The 21,187-nt window shown below is 38.2% G+C and overlaps 1 protein-coding gene across 1 annotated transcript in view; it reads left to right on the plus strand.

Annotated features, from left to right (window-relative positions):
* The first annotated feature begins 3,020 nt into the window (after window positions 1-3,020).
* LOC145765096 (uncharacterized) overlaps window positions 3,021-21,187 on the plus strand; it is a 55,750-nt gene continuing 37,583 nt past the window's right edge. The window contains exon 1 of the mRNA XM_082576849.1: window positions 3,021-4,012. Coding sequence (XP_082432975.1) covers window positions 3,044-4,012 — 969 coding nt within the window. The 5' untranslated portion in view covers window positions 3,021-3,043. The remainder of the gene's footprint in view (window positions 4,013-21,187) is intronic.

The following is a 21,187-nucleotide window of genomic DNA, read 5'->3' on the forward strand; positions in this document are numbered from 1 at the left end:
ACGATTTAGAAGAATTTTGTGATCAATGGTATCAGAAAGATCAAGAGAAAGTAGAACAACGCTGTGATTACACTCAAGTACGGTAGCAATATCATTATGGATTTTTAGTAAAGCTGTTTCTGTGGAGTGATGTTGACGATAAGCAGATTGATTGATATCAAATAAATTTTGCACGTTTAAGAAATCATTTAACTGTCTGCCAACTACTTTTTCCAATATTTTTGACACAAAAGATAGATTGGACACAAGGCGATAGTTCTTGAACTCTTCTTTGTCTAGACTAGGTTTTTTTAAGTGTGGTCAAACAATGGCATGTTTAAGTTTTGGGGGAACAAGACCACTTGTCAAGGATTTGTTTACGATGGAGATCAGAAAAGACAGAAAAGATGATGAATGCTTTTTGAGGAGCCATGAGGGTACTGGATCTAGTTCACAAGATGCAGATGATAATGCAGTTAAAATGTTAAGAATTTCAGTCTTGTCTGTTTCAAGAAAACTAGAAAATGAAAAATCAATGTGAATATGGTTACAAGGATCTGCTGACTGAGTTCCTCCAGTTATATGGTGAAGACATGGAAGAGTATTCCTAATTAAACTAATTTTGTTTGAAAAGTATTGGTTAAATGATTCAGCAATTTCTTGAGCAGACTTTCCAGTTGGATGAACACTTCTGTTATCTTTGCCCATCAATGTTTTAGAAAATTTGAAGAATTGTTTTGGAGTTTTGCTTTCACTGATTTGCTTAAGATAGTAATTTAGTTTTGTCGCTTCTACCTTTGCTATGTTGACGTGTATTGTTTTTGATATGATGGTCAAAAATAAAAATGACTGAACTGACATTATGACGAATTTTAATTTAATAGTTCAAACATTTTATTTTTATTCCTTTCTGCACGATTTCAACGTTTAGCGACGTTAAAACGATGTAAAAACGGCAATTGCAATTAGGCTACGGTACCCGATAATTTCCTTTTAAAAATTTCAAAAACTTGCCGAATAGGGCACTCGCCGAAAAAGGCTCTTGCCGAATAGGGAACTCGCCGAATCGGACTCGCCGAAACGGGCCATTCCACCGCACTGAGGGGAAGGCAGCAAACGTTGGTGAATATTCATGTTATTAAATAGGATACAGACAACCATGACATCAGCAATGCGAAGGAAATATTGATTTTCGGAAATTTTCTGAAGCGATTACAAACTAAAACAAAAAATAAAATTTTTGGAAATTTTCCACTTTTTCTAATATTTCAACTTCTTTGGGGCAACCCAAGATATTAAAATTTTTGAAATTTTTTTTTTGTGTTGTGTTTACAATGTCAGTGCACAACTTTTCCGCGCTCTTAACAAGCGATTAAAAACTAAAACAAAAAATAAAATTTTTGGAAATTTTCCACTTTTTCCAATATTTCAACTTCTTTGGGGCAACCCAAGATATTAAAATTTTTGAAATTTTTTTTTTGTGTTGTGCTTACAATGTCGGTGCACAACTTTTCCGCACTATTAATAAGCGATTAAGAAAAAAAAGTTGAAAAACGATCCACCCTACTGAGCAGCTATCTCGGCGGACATATTCAGTCTCACGGCAGACACACCAGTTTTAGCGTCGATTGTCAATTCGTCATGCTTAATCACTTCATCTTGAAAATTCTTTGCCATTTGAGAAGGTTTAGAAGACTTTTCAAAATTTCAGCACAGTCACTCTGAAAGGCTTTCATTAGGCCAACGACGAGCGCTTGAAGAGTCAAAGCGCTGTGTAGCTGCTCAATACGAACGAGGTCGTGTGGCTTCTTGCGTCACAATGATCTGGGCACGAGTCGGAAAAACTTCTACACTAATTCGAGGCCTGATGTATGTTACTCAATATTACTCGGAGATCAATACCAGACATTTTGACAAAAAACTTGAACAAAGTTGTGCTGATTAGTGTGGAAGTAGGCCTACTCATATTCCCATCGATTCTTAGCAAAGAATTCACCTTTGTTACCCTGATTCAATGTCATCAATTGTTGAAGCAACGTAAAAATCGAACGTTTTCCTGCTTGAATGGAAGCTACCCAGACAACAAAATCTATCACTTTTACATTGATTCAACGTCTGTGTCTACATTGAATTGATATAAGAATGATAGATTTTGTTGTTTGGGTGAGAGATACATTATTCACATTTTCTAGATGCACGCTAGAATGCGCGGGAAATTATATTCTCGCAACAATTGTTAGTACTATGCAATAACGGTTTGTATCGCTAGTTCTTGTGTTATTTCTCGGCGGACAAATATGACCGATCTAGATGGTACTTTCCGCTGACATCACATGCTGCGACGGCGGACATGTCCGCCGTGAATTTCGAGGCCTGGTGTATGTTTGGCTAGAGTATTACCAGTACCTTAAACTGATCCTCTTCTTGTGGTCGATGTTGAAATATTATATTTGTCAATGTTTGTACCATCAGCCTTCAATACTTACAGCAGTGGTTTGATTGTTACCGGTACATGAAAAAATAATTTTTAAGGTAGGTGAAAGGGTTTGGACGAAAAGTTCAAAGTTTGTTTACTAGAGGTTATAGAATATATTATACTGTTGTATCCTAAAATCGAAGCTAAAGTCGGCTGCATAGCCGAGTGGTGAGAGCGCTGGCACGGCATTCGAAAAGGCGCCGGTTTGACATCGCTCATAAGCATGTAGCTGTGTTTTTGGCAGGATATTTAAAGGCATGTCTGAAGGTGGACACGAAGATTGGCTTCCTTGCCTTCCCGTCCACTTAATCTAAATCTTCAACCACCAGGTGTAAGCCTGGATACAAAAATAAAATCGAAGCTAAACTTAGATTTGAAGAATTACCCCACTTTTACCTTGCTAGACGTAAACCCCATTCAAATTTTCCAAAAAAAAATTGTCTGGGTTTTTACGCAATTTTACCAAAGGAATTAAAGTTAATCTTTTTTGCTTATACCTGCAATACTGTCATGTGTAGATTGTTTTATATTTTGGTATTACGATATTGTAAACATCAACAGCTTTCCAATAATTTTTTCTTAAAGATAATGGAATCGCCTGATCGTAACAAACATGCTGATGATGATGCTAACAAGCATTCTGAACTTGACTTGATCCCAACAAAAATTACAGCATTGATCCCTGATCCTGTATTGTTTGTTACACCTGAGAAAAGAACGTTGATAAAATTGAAGAGAGACAAATCAAATCCAGCTCCTGAATCTTTAAACTCTGATGTTTCAAAGAACTTTATTGTTTCTGACCCTGCACTTCTAGTCACACCTGAAAAATCACAAGATTTTCTAAAATCTAACCTAAGGGTTGCAGACAAAAGCCAGATCACTAAACCAGCTTCAAAAAATAAAGTGAGATTTAATGTGCCTGATTCTAGTGATGATACAACTGCTGAATCATTATCTCTTGAAATGAATACTGAGTTAGAAGAGACATCTTCTTCTACTGATGATGCTACTGACTTTCCAAGAAAAGCTGGATTGTACACTCAACGAAATCCATTAGCAGATATAACAATTGGGTCAAGTCAAACCTTTGATTCATCTAGCAGCACTGAAACATCCGAGGGATATTCTGGCAATTCTAATCAATTTTCCAGTACTGTTGACTCATCCGATTTTCAACAAAACTTTTCAAAAATTTTGGACATGAATGGAAAACGGTTTACCCAAAAAGGAGCTATCAAAGATGTTGAGCCCATAAAAGATCCAAATAAAACATTAATCACAATTGCTGGACGATCAACAGGCCATAGACAAAAAACGTCAGCACAGACAAAAATCGACAAACTGACAATTGCTTCACAAAAAAGTTCAGTGATAAATCAATTGGTTGAAAATGAAAGAAAAACCCCTTGTACATTTTTGAAGAAAAAGTCAGGATTGCAAAGACATCAACATTCAATCAAATATATGAATAGAGAAGAGCAAAATAAAATTCCTAGCATTCAATTAGAAGAAGCTCAGTACAACTCATCTGTTATCATAGGTCAAAAGTTGCAGGTACAGTGATTTATGGTGTTGATTTGGAATTGCTGCATCAATAGGTTCATATAGCGTGGTCTGCTACTATTGGGAGAATCCGATTCGGTGAGAAATGGTATGAGTAATCCCTAATCGGAGACAGCCTTTTTTGGAGAATTGTAAAATCACAGCGGGATAGGTATATTGAAAGGAATTAGCTTATTTAGAGAAATGAATGATCACCCAATGGCAGTAGTTTCCAAACACTTTTAGCCGTTTTGCAGCATACACAAACACATTCTGAGAAACTCTGGGCTATAGAATCGATATTGTTTCATCCACTTTCTTTGCGTCATGTTTATGTCATTCGTCATGTCATTCATTTCTTAAATAAGCCTTTTGCTGATTTTATATGATATTTCAATTAGAGATGTACCGATACCAATATTTTGGCCGATACCGATCCCGATATCACTTTTTTAGGCCGATACCGATACTGATACCGATATTTTGGCCGATACTTTGGTGTTACAAAAAGAAGCAATTTTGGTATTTGCAAGGAATTATATCAAATGCTAAGTTTTACCTTGTTTGCATAAAACTATTAAAAAAAGCTTTCAATTGGCATAATTTATTAAAGATTCAAGAATCCAATCTCAACCACATTGTTGTGTCATAATAGTAAGTTTTAGTAATGAAAGGCCACCGTAATTGAGGAGTGGGGTATAAGGGAAGAAACATTACATCATAATAAAGTGTTTGCGCAAACTCTCCAAATAGGCTATCACAGTGGTTCTTAACCGGGGGGGCGCGCCCCCCCAGGGGGGCGTGAAGCATCTCTCAAGGGGAGCGCGAGCTTTACAACAATTTCAATTTTTTTTAATTACTTTATTGTCCTAGGACCTATCCTATATGCTGTTTGTCATTTTTTGTATTTTATCTTATTTTACATTGTATTCAGTAATTCTTGCTTTATTAGTTAGACCAGAACTTTACAAAACAATTTTGCGCTGAACTTCAGATTTATCAAATTTTCTCGACGCTGCTTCATTTTTACTTTTTTGTTCAAATTGCTTTTTTACAGTTTTATTTACTTAATGCTCGATTGCTTTTTTACACTTTTATTTAATGTTCGATCACCTTATCAGGTCCCTAATTAGGTCACACGAGTGCTTAGCAATAAACCGACAAATATGCAATTTTTTTGTATGATACTTATTTAAAATCCAGGGGGGCGCGAAGCACATGACAATTATTGAAGGGGGGCGTGATAGAAAAAAGGTTAAGAACCAATGGGCTATCATAATTGATAATAAGATGTAAAATGTAAACCAAGTGATTTGTGTAGTTGTACAAAAACTATTTGACAAGTAATGTGCAACCTAAGGGCGCTTGTCGTGTGGTTGAAAAGCTTTTGCCAGGCCAAGACTACCCAGGTAGGCTCAAAATGAAAGCAATGGGACTACGAATCCTCACTAAACTAATCCATAAATGGTCTTGTTGCGCCTAAGATGACAACCTCATTGTGAAGAAAGGAGTGTCCTTCCCGGCTATCAGCACAAGGCTGAGCACTCATTAGTACAGCGAGCTGTTGCAATTCGCTAACCATAACGGTGTAGCTTCCACGCTAGCCATTTAGACCATCCAATCAACTATATGTTTCTCGGCAGCCGTTAGCTGCTGTTGAATTACTACATCCATTCACCGATCATGCCATCAGCACAGCACACTTCATGGAAGATACTTGGAATGCAGCGTTGTGCGCCACCGACACCAAACTACATGGTTTTATACCCCACCCGGTGGCGCGCCCCCCTGGTATGGACCTGCCTCGGCCGACTTGGGTCAAGCTCAACAGAATCCGAACCGGAGTCGGTCGCTTCCATGTATCCATGGTTTAGTATCGGCCACAGTATCGGCCAAATTTTGCCTATACCGATACTCAAAAAATAGCCGATATCACCGATACCGATATATCGGTACATCTCTAATTTCAATTATATCTCATCCAGTGTTTACTTTTGCCTGTAAGTTAGTATTTTGAACAGACTGTTCAAAATTGACGGGTTCAAAGCGATCCAAAAATCAATGAACATGGAGCACGCATGATAGCCGGCCATAGTCCGCCACAAAAGTTGAAAAAATATAGAGATGCTGACAGCATCAAGAAACTTGTCGTTTGCTTCGATGGGCATAGCAATGTTCCACCTCAGTCCATGTGGGACTTCGTATGTGGTACAGTATTAGCCATAATTTCCAAATGGACGCATGAACTGTTATTTTTTGTTTGTTTTGTTATTTGACATCGATTGTATCATCTCCAGCGTTTTTGTATTGACTTGTTAAACTAGGGTTTGGAATTTTCTAATAGTTGAGGATTTGAATATGCGACCGTTCAAATATTACGTAACGCTATCGAGGGGGAGGAGGGGTTTATAAAAAGCGTTACGTTAGCGTCACATCGGGGGGAGGGGGATCAAGCAAAACGTTATGTAACGCTTACGAGTACGGCACGGTAGGCCTAGTTTACTTGTGCCGGCTGGTATCGTCGTTTGGATACTAAATTAAGCTGAAATCATATCCAACAGCACCTATTCACCACCAACAACATCTCCATCAAGGGTAGCGAATAACAATTTCAGCCATTTTCAGAGCCCCATAACTTTTATTGTAATTGTGGTAGAAGACTAAAAATTGCTGTGCTAGTTCTTTATAAACTATACTACACAATTTAATAGAAAAAAACAACATCTCTTGATGCATAAGTGTTAGGTGGGTAGAGATGCACAATACAGAATACCTGGGTATTCTAGAATATTCTAGAATACTTAATTTCGAATCTAGAATTTCGAATCTATTCTGAAATTACACGGCAATTTTTTCCAAATAATATCGAACAAAAAGCAAAAATATTTGTACTTTATTTTGAATTGTATTAGTATCACATGTCAAACAGAGTACAACATATGATAAATCAAGCATCATACGATGCATCATCAAGCATCATCATACGGTCACACGGTAACGCACTGCGTGTCTGCAGTTCTGATAACTGCGCAAACCCTATGAAGGAAGAAAAAAGTCGCTTGGAACAAACAGTCCATGAAGAAAACAGTTGGCGCGCAAGACGTAAAATATCAACTTTACATTTGTTTAACGTCGCACACTGTTCATTTAACTTAACAGATTTATTTTTGAATCCTGATATCCGAAAAGAAACTGCAAATGCGATTCGAATACCTTGAGATTCGAATCTCTAAGAATCGATATTCTGTATTGTGCATCCCTATAGGTTAGGGTGCATAATCTCCCCCTTATTTTGGAAATTGAATTTGTTCCATTAATAAGTGGTGTCCATTTAAGGTCAAATATCACCAAAAAAAAATTTGGGGGTCAGGGGACCCCCCCTACCACCACCGCCTGACACCCCAAAATCAGCTTTTTGAAAATCGCCATAACTCAAAATCCAAACAAGATAGACAATAGACATATAGACAGACAATCGATAACAACTTAATAACATTGAATTGCATAATTCAAAATTAATACACAAATGAAATAAAGACATAATTTCAAACGTTTTCGGCAAAACTTTCTGCCCTCTTCAGGAAAATATCTTAAATCATCTAAACAAAACAATTATTCGTGAAATGTTAATATAATAAATGACTGAAATTCAATAAAACTGCACTGACCTGCGTACAAGCAACAACTGACGAACAAACACAAAAGGTGGTAGCAATTTGTCATAATTATGCGGGAGTGTGGTTATGAGACAAGATAGTGAGCGGACAACATAACATAAAATAAACGTTTAAGCTAATACAAGTTCAACAAAAAAGATGCCCCTCCAGCGAATAATTGTTTGTTGAGCCTGGGGTTGTGCTGCTTAATTTGGAGTGCCTCATGAATTTTAGTTTCAAACTCTGATTGACAGTTGCGAATTATCTTGAATGAATCTAATGTAAATTTGATGTTGGAACAAATGCTGCAGTCATAAATGTGGTCTTTGATTGCATTGTGTCTTGAAATTATGTCTTTATTTCATTTCTGTATTAATTTTGAATTATGCAATTCAATGTTATTAAGTTGTTATCGATTGTCTGTCTATGGTTTTTAAAAAGTACCTCTCTACCAAAGCTATAGATAGACATATGTTGTTTGGTATCAAATTTATTGTAACTACATCATTCAATTCAAATCTGCACAGAAAATGCATATTTTATTATGATATTGCATTTTTTATTTTGTAACCGAGCTTCCGGTTTGTATGTACAATAACCACAGTTTCAAAATCATCAAATTTTTCAATAGAACTTAGCCACGGTTTGTTTTGTTTTAATGTGCAATACTATGTATTTAGGCCCATGTCATTTAAATTCAAAGCATAAGTGTGTGGCCAAACTGTTAACTGGGTCTTACCAAAAACAAAGCGAATATGATACATGGCATTGATTTTCTGAACACAAATCAACATGAAATTTGTCAGCACACTACAGGCATTGAAGAATCTGTTGGATCTTATGTATGTGGCCTTTTCCTCAAGTTTGGCATGCTGAATTTACTTTTCTCCACCACTTGAAGTGTATTCTCAAAGTTTTTTTGTACTTGGATGTTTGAAAATCAGAAGGCAATTTGACTCCTTGTTCGGAGCAGTCGTTTACAAAGTCTGTTATAATTTTCAATTTCTTTCTTCCAGTGACGTACTGCTCATCTTTTGGCCAATCCGTAACATCTTTTTTCAAAAAGTCTGTTTCTATGTTGAGCAGCTGAAAGAATTACCACGAATCTTCTCCTGTTAAGTCGGCTAAGGAAGATTTTTCATTTAATAAGTCAGAAGTGAAGTCCCCAACAATACTCCCAACTAACAAAACGCAAAGTGAAGAAATAGTTCCAACTAAAATGTGGGAGGACTGAAATGATGTCACTGCCCTATCACTCAGCCAATCACATCAATGGAAATTGCATTATGCAGGAAGTATGTCAGTAATTAAGGTCACTATGTCTGCTGTAAATAAGCACAAACCTCGAAGTAAATAGCACAAGTTATCAACTGCTTGTTGCATGTGAGTTTTCTTGTTCACTACAATTATTATTTACACCAGGGGTTCGCAAACAGTGGGTCATAAAACGGTTTAAACTTACCATAAATATAACTTGTATGGCAAAAATAAATACAATCATATTATAGTCTTTGATGTGCTGAGTTTTGTACAATTTGGTAGGCTACAAGAAAATTTATACTTTCGATTGTAGTACAGTAGTTAAGCCCACGGTTATATGGCCTGGAAGACAGCTTGAGCCAGGGCATGAAAACTCTCTCAGTTTATCTCCAAAACTGGCAACTGAAACTCAGCGAAACCAAAACTTTGGCGGAAGCTTTCCACCTACACAATCGAGAAGCTGATCGTGAGCTACATGTTCAGAACAATAGAAAACCTCTGTCTTTCTGCCCCGAACCAAAATACCTTGGGGTGATATTAGACAGATCGTACACTTACCGCCACCATTTGGTGTCACTGCGCAAAAAATGACATGGCCTGGCAGGCTCTAGCTGGGGGGCTAGAGCTGACACTTTGCGTATAGCAGCCTTAGCCCTTGTCTACTCTTCAGCAGAGCACTGTGCACCTGTTTGGTGCTGCAGTGATAACTGCCATAACATCGACACTGCCATAAACAGCGCCCTGCGCACAGTTCCCGGATGCATGCGTCCCACACCATTGGACAATTTTGCCATTCTCGCTGGCATCCAACCTGCTGAGGTTCGTCGTGAAGAAGCCACTCTGTTTCTTGGCCAACGGGCACTAGAGCCTAACCATCTTCTCCAGCACAAGATCTCTGCTCCCCCAAACCAGCACCCCCGTCAACTAAAATCAAGACACCCATTCGTGCCAGCCGCTCAACTCTGATCAACGAAGCAGATGAACTTCATCTCTGCGGCTACTTGGGCGGATTATAAATGGAATTCTAAAGGGAAATCAAGTACAAAGTACCACCAGACTCCATTCGTTCATCCCTGAAGCCGACACATGCCCCATCGGCCTGACACTGCAAAGACAAGCATGGGTGCGCCTCAACCGTCTTCGTACAGGCGTCGGGCTTTTCCGCTCAACCATGCGCCATTGGGGAATTGGCCTCTTCCGATAAATGTGGTGCCGAGGAACAGACCACAGACCACATCATCAATGACTGTATCATCTTCAAGCCACCTAACGGAGTGGAAGGTCTGCGTGTCATGGATGATGAAACTAAAGACTGGCTGCTCTCTAGTAGCCTTCCAGTGTAGTCCGGGAACATCTTGAGTCTGAGGTGGTAAAAGGATAGAGTAGACCATCGGCCCCAAAGGCGTGCACGACGACGACGAAGCCAACTGATAACCTGCAAATGTTCCGGAGCCGACAGCAGGGTCTAAACATTGACAAAAAAATTTTTTTTTGCATGCCTTCATTTTTCAGGCATACACAGATATTTAGATATCCCCCAATTTGAAATTAAAAGTTTACCCTAAAAGGGCGCAGCTTACTGAGATACGGCTTTATTTCTTATCCCTGAACAAGGTCAATTGTCACTTTGCGCTGGAGATAGGGTTTGATTTGGATGCTTAACTTCTGTATACTTTAACCCATCAATGTCAAATGATGTGAGAAAATAATTGAAACTTTTTGTGCACTGTAGGCAGTTTGGTGCAATCAAAACTTGTATCCACTGTACATTATGGGTCTGCTACTATTCGGGTAGTTCCCTATTCGGCTACAGTCCAATTCGGTTAGTCCGATTCAGCTAATCCGATTAGTCTCTATTTTAGGGAGCAAGTCAGTTAGGCGCCGGTCAAATAGGCGCGCACAGCCGCACACTGTGGCGTCTGGGTTTAGGTGCAGAGCACTGTGGCGCTCATTCTTTTAGGTGTTATTCCTAGTAATAGGGGGGTGTGTTAATTGTCGATTCATACCGTACGCTGCTAAAAATTTGTGGAGCAGTATCAAAATCTAGAATATTTATAAAAATTCGACATACGATCCCCCTAACCCCCATGTACATGCCCCCTGAATATAAAGTACCCCTATTTTTAGAAAAATATAAGATTGTTGGCCTTTTCACCCACTATACTTGCGTTTTGGTGGTATCTATCTTACTCATGTGGCTTTTCGGGGTCTGTGTGTTCAAATATGACATTAGAAAATCCTAAGAATTTTCAATATGGCGGTATTTCAATATGGCGGCCGAAATGGGGCTTGGAATGGGTACTTTTGTAAATTTTGACCAAACATAGTTGTGTGATATGTCGAATTATACGTTTTCGAGGGCGTAGAATACGAATTTGATTCCAAAAGTAGGCTTATTCTTTCCTGGCATGCGCAATAAATATACCTGAGTATTTATATATGTTCATACTGATAAATTATGCTTGTTATTTTGCATTGTGTTTTGCAATATCCTCAGGATATGCAGAGTATCGACAGATCGCGCCAGACGGCTGTCTTAGAAAAATCATACTTGGAAGAGAAAGCAGAGATAAGTGGCTCCTCCGAACAATCAGCTGAAGAAAACCGAAGCGAGTATGAAGTAAGTGATTCCGAGGAAGTTTCAAGAGGACACAGAAAGAAACGAAAGCTCAATTTTGGTCTCAGTATATCTGATGAACATGATGACATGCCAGCGCAGTATCGTCACATTCGTATAGGTGAACTAAAAGTGCGTCCGGAGATTTACGAGGCAATGGACAAATTAAAAAGCGTCAACCACATGTCAGAAACACAGGCGGCAGCGGCCGTTGTGACCATCGGCAATATGGTTTTTGGTCGAAAATGGAAACTTCATAATGAGTCTCCCGATGAAATAGACAGAGATACGTTGCCTGATAAGCGCAACGTGAAACAGGTGGGGCAAAGTTTAGAAGCTTTGGCGTTAGATGAAATCGTAAAACAGATGATGGACAGCGATGAAAAATCTGCAGTTACGTACGCAGATGACGGATCAAAAAAGCAAGGAGCTCCTTCTCAGTTCAGGGTGTAACGGTAAATGGCATGTTTCGACCACTACCAACATTGCCAATTGCATCCGAGACTTGTGAAAACCTAGCAGAAGTGAAGATTGCCGTGTTAAATGTGTTATCAGCTGCTAGTGGAGTCAGCACCAAACTTCTGTTTGAAAAACTTGACTTCATTCTTACTGATCAGACTTCGCACAATCTAGAGGTAGAGAAACTTGCACCGTAGCTGAAAGACTTGAGACTGGGCACATCCCTGATCACCTCTTCTGTAATGTGCATCCAACATAGATGTTCAATAGAATAATTATGAGCTTATGGGCAGAGATAGAGAACCCTCTTGGAAAGGACAAAATCTATTCAAAATTCCTCGTTGAAGCAAGTAATACACATTCAAGTGTGACCGAGCAAGCACTCGATTGCATAACAAGGCTCGTAAACCACGACTTCAATCATAAGCCTTGGAACAGATCAGTGGATTTTGATATCTTCATAGCGCCGAAAAAGAATCTTTCCGTATGTTTAAAAGATGAAAGATTTAATCAGTTGACACTCACTTGCGCTGTAGTTGTTCACCATCTTCAAGACGTGAATAGATTTCTACAAAAATTTGAGCAAGTAACAAACCAGCTTGCTTGTATTGTAAGATGTTTTCTAGAACTAGATTTCATGAGAGTAATGTTTCTGTTAGCTTGTAGGAGCATTGATTGGATTGCTTCTGGTAGAACCTTTTCTATCCCTCACTACGGCAAAAACTACTACCGGTAAGTATTCAAAGCTAACAGAAGCTTTGCAAACACTGAATAAAAACCTTCGTGAAACCGATGCTCAGGCTTTGTTCAAACTCGAACAACCTGCATTCAATTTCATTTCCCTGGAACGCTTCAACCAGACAACATACAGCCAAGATATCCGTATGTCACTTCGTAAAGCAATTGAAGACACTCGTCCTGAAGTGATTAAGGTTCTTTTCTATGTTATTACCAAAACTAGCTGATGGTTTCCAACGCCAGAAAGGGGACATATTTGGATTTGGACTTTCAGATGAGGTATCGGAGATTGCTCTGTCAAGAATGGATTTGGAAAAACTAGAAAGTGCCCCTATATACAATCTGGATTCAGAACGGGCGGTAGGATTCATAAATTATGAACTCAAACAACGAGGCGCCAAGAACTTAAAGTGTGCGTCGACTGTTCAAGTAATGGCCAAATCACAGGACTTGATAGAATCCAAATCTTCTGGTTCATTCCGAGAATATGGCAACATTGCAAAGTTTACGATTCCCGTCATAATGAAAGTCTGGGATGAGCAACAGAAGCATTTGCAACAACAGGGCCTCGCCGACAAAGAAATATTTAAGCTATTTAAGCTATTTAAGCTATTAAAGCTATTTAGCTAATGTAACACTTGCTGATAAAAGACGAAATAATGGTTTAAACAAACTGAAAAAACATGGCGGTCCTTTTACGAAGGACTCTGATGTGGATGAGATTCTAAATAGTAATATAACAGAGATTGAGAAGCAGAAGCGGTTATACCTCGAGATCAGATACGCCCGTGACACTGCACTCTCAGTTCCAAAACAAAGTGACATTTTTCGTTTATTGAAAGACCATAAAAAGTTGCCATCTTCTGTTTATGGAGCCAATCTGAAAGCTTACCTGAGTAATTTGAGTTGCAAAGCGGCTGTTACGATGACTGATTTAAATTTTGTTCTTGACGACATGAATCTAACAAAGAGCTGAATACTGTGTTTTATACTAAATTACATATACGTCATAAGTTTGAAAATATGTTGTTATCAGCTTATTTTTCATTTGAAATAATCATGAATTCATATTCTACGCCCCCAAAAACCTATAATTCGACATATTACATGACTATGTTTGGTTACACTTTACGAAAGTACCCATTCTAAGCGCCATTTTGGCCGCCATATTGGATTACCATTATATTGGATTTTTGGAGGTAATTTCTAATGCCATATTTGAACTCACAGACCCCGAAAACCCCTATAGGAGCACCATAAATACCGCCAAAATACACGCGGTTTGGTGAAAAGGCTTAAAAACTCATATTTTGGTGAATTTATGGATACCCCCTTTTCAGGATGCATGTACATGGGGGTTAGGGTGGTCCAATATGATAATTGTTTTCGTATTCCGGATTTGGATACTACTCCACATATTTTAAGCACCGTACCACGTTGCCATCGTGAAATTCGTCAAATAACACACCCCCCTACTAGTAAAGTCTGCAGATTGTATCAGCTTGGTAGGTAGGGCAATGCTTTTCACACAAAATGTTATATTGAACAGAAAGATATATTGTATTTTAATGCGCGTGTTCGGTGTTTATTTGTTGTTAGTTCAGGTTTGCGTCGGTGAAAGCTTTATCAATAAATTATTCAAGTTTCCGAACATGACTGTGTTCACTTTTAGTGAGTCAAATAATAACTACACTGAACATCGGTAAAAAATATACCGTAGCCTATATTCAAGCGGGTGGTAGGCTTGAGTGGAGACTCTGAAGAATAACATAGTTTTCTGTCAAAATCACGACTAGGTTTAATAACGAGCAAAGTCGCACCATTATGCTTGCAACTTGTAGCCAGGGTTCATATGCCATACAGAAATGTATTCATGTAGTAGAGCGTTGTCTCATACGTACTCGCCACACGACCAATCCATCCCGAGTAGAAATAATTTTGAAAGATAACAGATTAAGTAAGGTTCCATCTGGCTGCAACCTGTGTTCAGGATGCATAGCAAATGTCCTGTAGAGATGTGCTAATATCAAGATTAGTAGAGCGTTGTATCGCACCTCATCTCCACACGCGCATTAACAAACCAACATATTTTTCTGTTCAATATAACATTTTGTGTGAAAAGCATTGCCCTACCTGCCAAGCTGATACAATCTGCAGACTTTACTAGGAATAGCACCTAAATGAACGGGCACCACAGTGCTCCGCACCTAAATATCCAGACGCCACAGTGTGCGCGCCTATTTGACCGGCGCCTAACTGTCTGCCCCTAAAAGACGTGGACCCCTATTTTAGATCATAAAATATGACTTCATTTTTACCTTAAAATACAAAGATGGAACCCGAGTAACTTTGTAAATGCAGTTCAAACAGCTGCTGTATACATTGAATAAGGAAGGTAAAGAGAGTTCTCACGCTGAGTCTCACGAAGCATTGGAAGCAACATTTTTATTACTTTCTGTAGCCCAGTATTAGCGCTTGCTGTTTGATGTTAATTTGCATTGTGACATCATGTTGACACATTATTTTGCAACACACAATAGTTGGCGTTGCGTACTAATCGATTCCTCTGCCATGCTATTGCTAAAGTAACAAGTAACGCCGAAACCCAGGTTTATTCTAACTGCCACTTAGGTTTTAACTTCATCTTTTATGTCAAACACTATTTATCAAAGAGCTATTAAATTTCAACGTCCAGAGCATTCCGCTCTTTGCAAACACTCTATAAACTCAGACCATAAAATTACTTGGACCAACGCCACCATTCTTAAAACTGAAAAGGATTATACAAAAAGATTGTTCACAGAAAAATGGTACATAAACCAGAAGGCACAACATGCTCTTAACCAAAAAGATGGTCAGAATTTCCCCTCTGTGTACAACAAATTACTTTAACTTTAGCTTCACCTTTTCCATTCTCAGTGCGTCTTCTCTACCATTGTTATTGCTAATCCCATTGCTTTCTGTCTTGTCTGATGTCTTTTCAACGTTTCTTGACAGTGGCCCAATAGATAGATAAATTTACGCTGCGGGAAGTAGCCTACTGGTTTTAGGCATTTACTGCATTTAGTTTAACCTCTAGGTATCTTGTTGCGTGTTTTAATTCTGATTCTTGCTGCTTTACTTTACTCATTTTATCAGTATGTTTTTGTGTTGTGCCATCGTTGCTGAACAGGTTGTATTAACCTGTTTTAGCCACCTTGATAAAGTCAGTCGTGCTGACTGACGAAACGTCGGAAAAAAAGCTAGTTATCATCTTTAACATCACGAGGTAACCTAGTAAATAGTCACCAGAAGAACGCAAATTAATTTTATTATCAAATGCCTGGTGAACAGTCTCTCTCTGTTTTTACTACAATTAGAAGAAAATATGGCAAGAAGCTATTGAGGAAGTGTAGAAAGTATGTCAGGAAGAATTTGAAAATTACTAAATTGTATCGTCATTTGAAATTTAACCATACTTGTTTGAGAGAAAGAATTCTGCCAAAAACATTGCAGTTTCCACCACCCATTCGCAGTCCACGAGGATTCCGTCTTGCAGAAAAACATGGTTTTGAGTTTTTAAAACTACGGATTACTGAATGCCACTTTAATATCAAGAAGATATCGTCTAATCTGGAACAATTGAATCTTGAACTGAAAGAGAATTTGGATCTCGACCACTACCAAGATCTTCTACATTACACCACTAAAGTAAATTTCTCATCGGAAGAAACCACTACACGTTCCCACGAACAAAAACTGGAAAAAATTAGAAAAGGCAAAATCTCATCTAAAAAATCGGAACATTTAAAAGAAAGGTGGGTTAAAAATCTTAGCCAAAAATCACTCTCTGTAAGTGAAACACAAGTTTTGCAAAACGGTCTAAATTTTGCTATGTCTCCAAAATCCATCCCAAAACTGGACATTGTGGCAGCAACGGAAAAAGGTTTAAAAGGCATCAGTGACCCATCAGCTACTGATATGGTCAGATCCAAGATCACTCAAATTTTAAAAACAGCTAAACCTCCCCCACCCAACTTGACTCCACAACACCAGCAAGCGTTGAAAGCCCTGCGATCCGATGAATCAATCAAGATTGTGAAAGCAGACAAGGGAAATACAACAGTCGTCATGGACAGTAAGAATTATGACTTTAAATTAATGACTCTATTAAATGACTGTAACACTTACAAAATTTTACCTGTGAAACCTAATCCTGTTGTGAACATAGCCAAGTCAGTTACGAAATTAGTTTGGCGATTAGCCACTGAACGAAAAATCACCATGCTTACCTATCGCAGTCTTAAATGTGATAAAGGCGTGACTCCCAGAATTTATGGTTTACCTAAGATTCACAAACCTAACATTCCTCTTCGCCCTATTGTCTCCTTTATTGGCTCACCTACCTATGAATTATCAAAATTTTTAATTGATATTTTATCTCCACTCTTCGATCATCAATATTGCATAAAAAATTCCACGGAGTTTGTCAAAATAATTAAAGATATTGACGTTAGCCAGGAAGACTGTCTCGTTTCGTTTGATGTTGTAAGCCTCTTTACTTCTGTCCCTCTGACAGAAGCCTTGGACCTAATATCCAACCTGTTATTGGCAGACGATTCGCTTGTAAATCGTACAAAATTATGTGCAGATGATGTGATTCAAGCTTTAAAAGTGTGTTTTCAATCTACTGTTTTTTGTTATAAAGATGTGTTGTATCGCCAAATTTATGGTACGCCGATGGGCTCCTGCATCTCTCCAGTTGTTGCTAACATCTTCATGGAATTCGTTGAACGCAAAGCCATCAGCACTTTTCACACTCCTCCACAATTATGGGTTAGATATGTTGACGACACGTTTTGCATCACCAAAAAAACTGCAGTTAATGATTTTCACAAGCACCTTAACAGCATTTCATCATCCATTCAATTTACCATAGAACATGAAGTCACTGGCACAATTTCATTTTTGGATGTTAAAGTGGTTCGCCATAGCAACAACAAGAAACTAACCACTACCATACACAAAAAACCAACACATACAGACAGATACCTGCAGTTCAACTCACATCACCCCAAGCATCAAAAACTCACAGTGGCCAAAACATTGTACAACAGACTGGACACACACATAACGGATGATTCTGAACGTTCACACCACAAGAAAAACATTCACAACACTTTAATGCTCAACGGATTTCCACGAAAACTTGCTTGCATACAGCGACCCAAACCGAAACCTTCGCTTCCTCCTTATAAATCTTTTACTTGTCTTCCTTACATAAGGGGGGTAACCGACAAAATTCAGCGTATCCTCTATGGCATAGGAATCAAGGTTGCGATGAAACCCTATCTGACAATAGGTAAATACCTTCCCTCGGCTAAAGACCCCATGAAAGAAGGTGAAGTTTCTGGATTGATCTACCAAGTTCCGTGTCATGACTGTGATTTAATCTACATTGGACAGACAAAACGTGATCTTAAATCTAGAATCAACGAGCACCAAAGAGCTATTAAATTTCAACGTCCAGAGCATTCCGCTCTTTGCAAACACTCTATAAACTCAGACCATAAAATTACTTGGACCAACGCCACCATTCTTAAAACTGAAAAGGATTATACAAAAAGATTGTTCACAGAAAAATGGTACATAAACCAGAAGGCACAACATGCTCTTAACCAAAAAGATGGTCAGAATTTCCCCTCTGTGTACAACAAATTACTTTAACTTTAGCTTCACCTTTTCCATTCTCAGTGCGTCTTCTCTACCATTGTTATTGCTAATCCCATTGCTTTCTGTCTTGTCTGATGTCTTTTCAACGTTTCTTGACAGTGGCCCAATAGATAGATAAATTTACGCTGCGGGAAGTAGCCTACTGGTTTTAGGCATTTACTGCATTTAGTTTAACCTCTAGGTATCTTGTTGCGTGTTTTAATTCTGATTCTTGCTGCTTTACTTTACTCATTTTATCAGTATGTTTTTGTGTTGTGCCATCGTTGCTGAACAGGTTGTATTAACCTGTTTTAGCCACCTTGATAAAGTCAGTCGTGCTGACTGACGAAACGTCGGAAAAAAAGCTAGTTATCATCTTTAACATCACGAGGTAACCTAGTAAATAGTCACCAGAAGAACGCAAATTAATTTTATTATCAAATGCCTGGTGAACAGTCTCTCTCTGTTTTTGTTTTTTTTTCGTTGACACGTTTTCGATGAGACTTCATCTCATTAAAGGGGTATTAAAGGAAAAACCTGACTTGGCGATTTTCCACGTTCTTTGTGTTTAACATGCTACCATAAAACGATTTTCAATAAAATTTTGCCCCATTGCGGTCTGACCACCATTGTGCGCGTGCTTTTGTCAGAGCTTTCAAAACGAGATTGGCCTGAGCAACGAAGCGTGCGACTGTAAAGAACGTCATAAAGTCTACGTCATAAAGTCTAGCAATCAACCGATCACGCAATAATTGTTACTGCGGGCGATTTGACTGTAGGCTATGTATGTATTTACATCAAAACAGCACATTTTAACATCAAAACAGCAGACAGTTTGCTCAAAACATCAGATTGGTAACGTGGCTTTTGTTATTGCTGGACTTTATGACGTATTCTTGAGCTGTGTTTGCACGTTTTGGTCATTTTGAAAAAAATGAAAATAAATGAAACACTGGACTTTGGGCCTTGCCAGCGCCATTGAAAACAAATTTTTTTGGGTAATTGTTTTTGAAATGTATTCTTGAATGTTCAGTTTACTCATTTTAATGCTTAATTCCGGTTTGAAATTTTCCTTTAGTATGCCTTTAACCTCTATTGTTAATCATGAAAAATGTTGTTTTAATGTAAACACTTACTTTAAACGAACCCAGACAAAAAAATTTGTCATTTTTACATTGATTCAAAGTCTGCAGACATTGAAGTAATGTAAAAATGACAGATTTAGTTGTCTGGGAAGGCACTCAAAGGTAAACACTGGATAAAATGCAAGAATGCAGAAGAAACAATATTGTGTAATAAAATACAAAATTCTCTAAATTAACAGAAGAATCGGACATACATGTTTCTGTTATCATTTTTAATGTAAAAATTCCTTTTGTGGTCCCTTTGTCTGGAACAAATCCAAACTGTGCTGTTGAAATTTCCGATTTTAGTTTTGGTTTCAAACTCATCATCATGATTCGGAGTAAGATCTTTGTTAGATGATTCACAAGGCTAATTGTTAGGCCGTTGCATTTTGAGGTCAATTTTTTAAAAATACAAGTAATAGGTTTGGCTAGGTGGGAAATCACATAAAACCACCCTAAAAAATTTTTGAGCAAAAAATATTAATGTTTAGGGATCCCTCTGCCTCCCCGAAAATGTCCGAGCCCCATTTATCCCTAAAATTGCATAACTTCTAAATCGCTTGAGGTAGAAACTTCGTTTTTGGCTCTAAAGACTCAGAAGTCACATGTTCCTATCTGCTCTGAGAGGAATGTGTTCTTTAAAGTGTTGAGAAAAACAGTTATAAGCCAAAAAAATGATTTTCAGGGCATTCGAGACTTTGAAAAACCATATTAACTGCCTAATCATGCATATTTAAAAAACAAATGTTTAGTTGCAGAGTAACTTGTGTTGAAAGGTGTTGTGTATACTATAACAAAGTAACTGTAGGAAAATATCAAAATAAATGTGAATATTCTAAATTATCCCAAATTGGTGTCATTCTACCGGAAAACATCTTTAGCTCAGGAATGCATTTAAGTTAAAATACAAAAAAATTCAGGTGTATGTTTATGAAATGCATGTGTCAGCTTAGTAACAAAATGAAAAGAACAATGTTAACTAGCAACATACAATAGCCTAATCCAATTTAGTTCCTAAACTGAGAGAGGAACCTGCTAAAGAATATTGAATGAACACAAACAAACACTGAAGGAATCGTGATGAACACTGTAAACAGCTAAAACTGCCAGCAACACTGAATGCAACAAATTCACATCACAACTGTGATACCTTCACATAAAGATACACTGTATCTAGAAATCAAGTAAGCCACATCGCGCAAAGTCATGAAGAGATATAGGAAGTACCAGACTCAGCAGGAATGTACGATTATAACGGTTGGGTATATTTCACACGAGCATAGCGAGGCGCAAGCTCGATAGATACACTATCCTGTGAATCAGACAAATGGCTTGCAATGAATTCAGGTCTACAGTCATGAACGTGACATAAGATCTTATGGAGTCGTCAATTTACTTCATCATGCTGCTTGGCATTGCATCGTCACTGTCTTTAACTTTTCTGTTCTGAAGGCATTGCGTTACATTCCCGATTAACCATTCATTAGGCATTTGATTGTTTTTGAATGATAGCCAGTCTCTTTTCTCACCATGTGTTAAGCACGGGGAGCACTGGTTTGTTGCATCAAAGAATGCAGCCAATGGCCGATTGCTTCATGCAAGCTTCTTGGTGTCTACAGATGTAACACATATTTTTCAA

The sequence above is a fragment of the Aplidium turbinatum genome, chromosome 2 (genome assembly GCF_918807975.1).
Source record: "Aplidium turbinatum chromosome 2, kaAplTurb1.1, whole genome shotgun sequence".
NCBI classification, from domain to species: domain Eukaryota; kingdom Metazoa; phylum Chordata; class Ascidiacea; order Aplousobranchia; family Polyclinidae; genus Aplidium; species Aplidium turbinatum.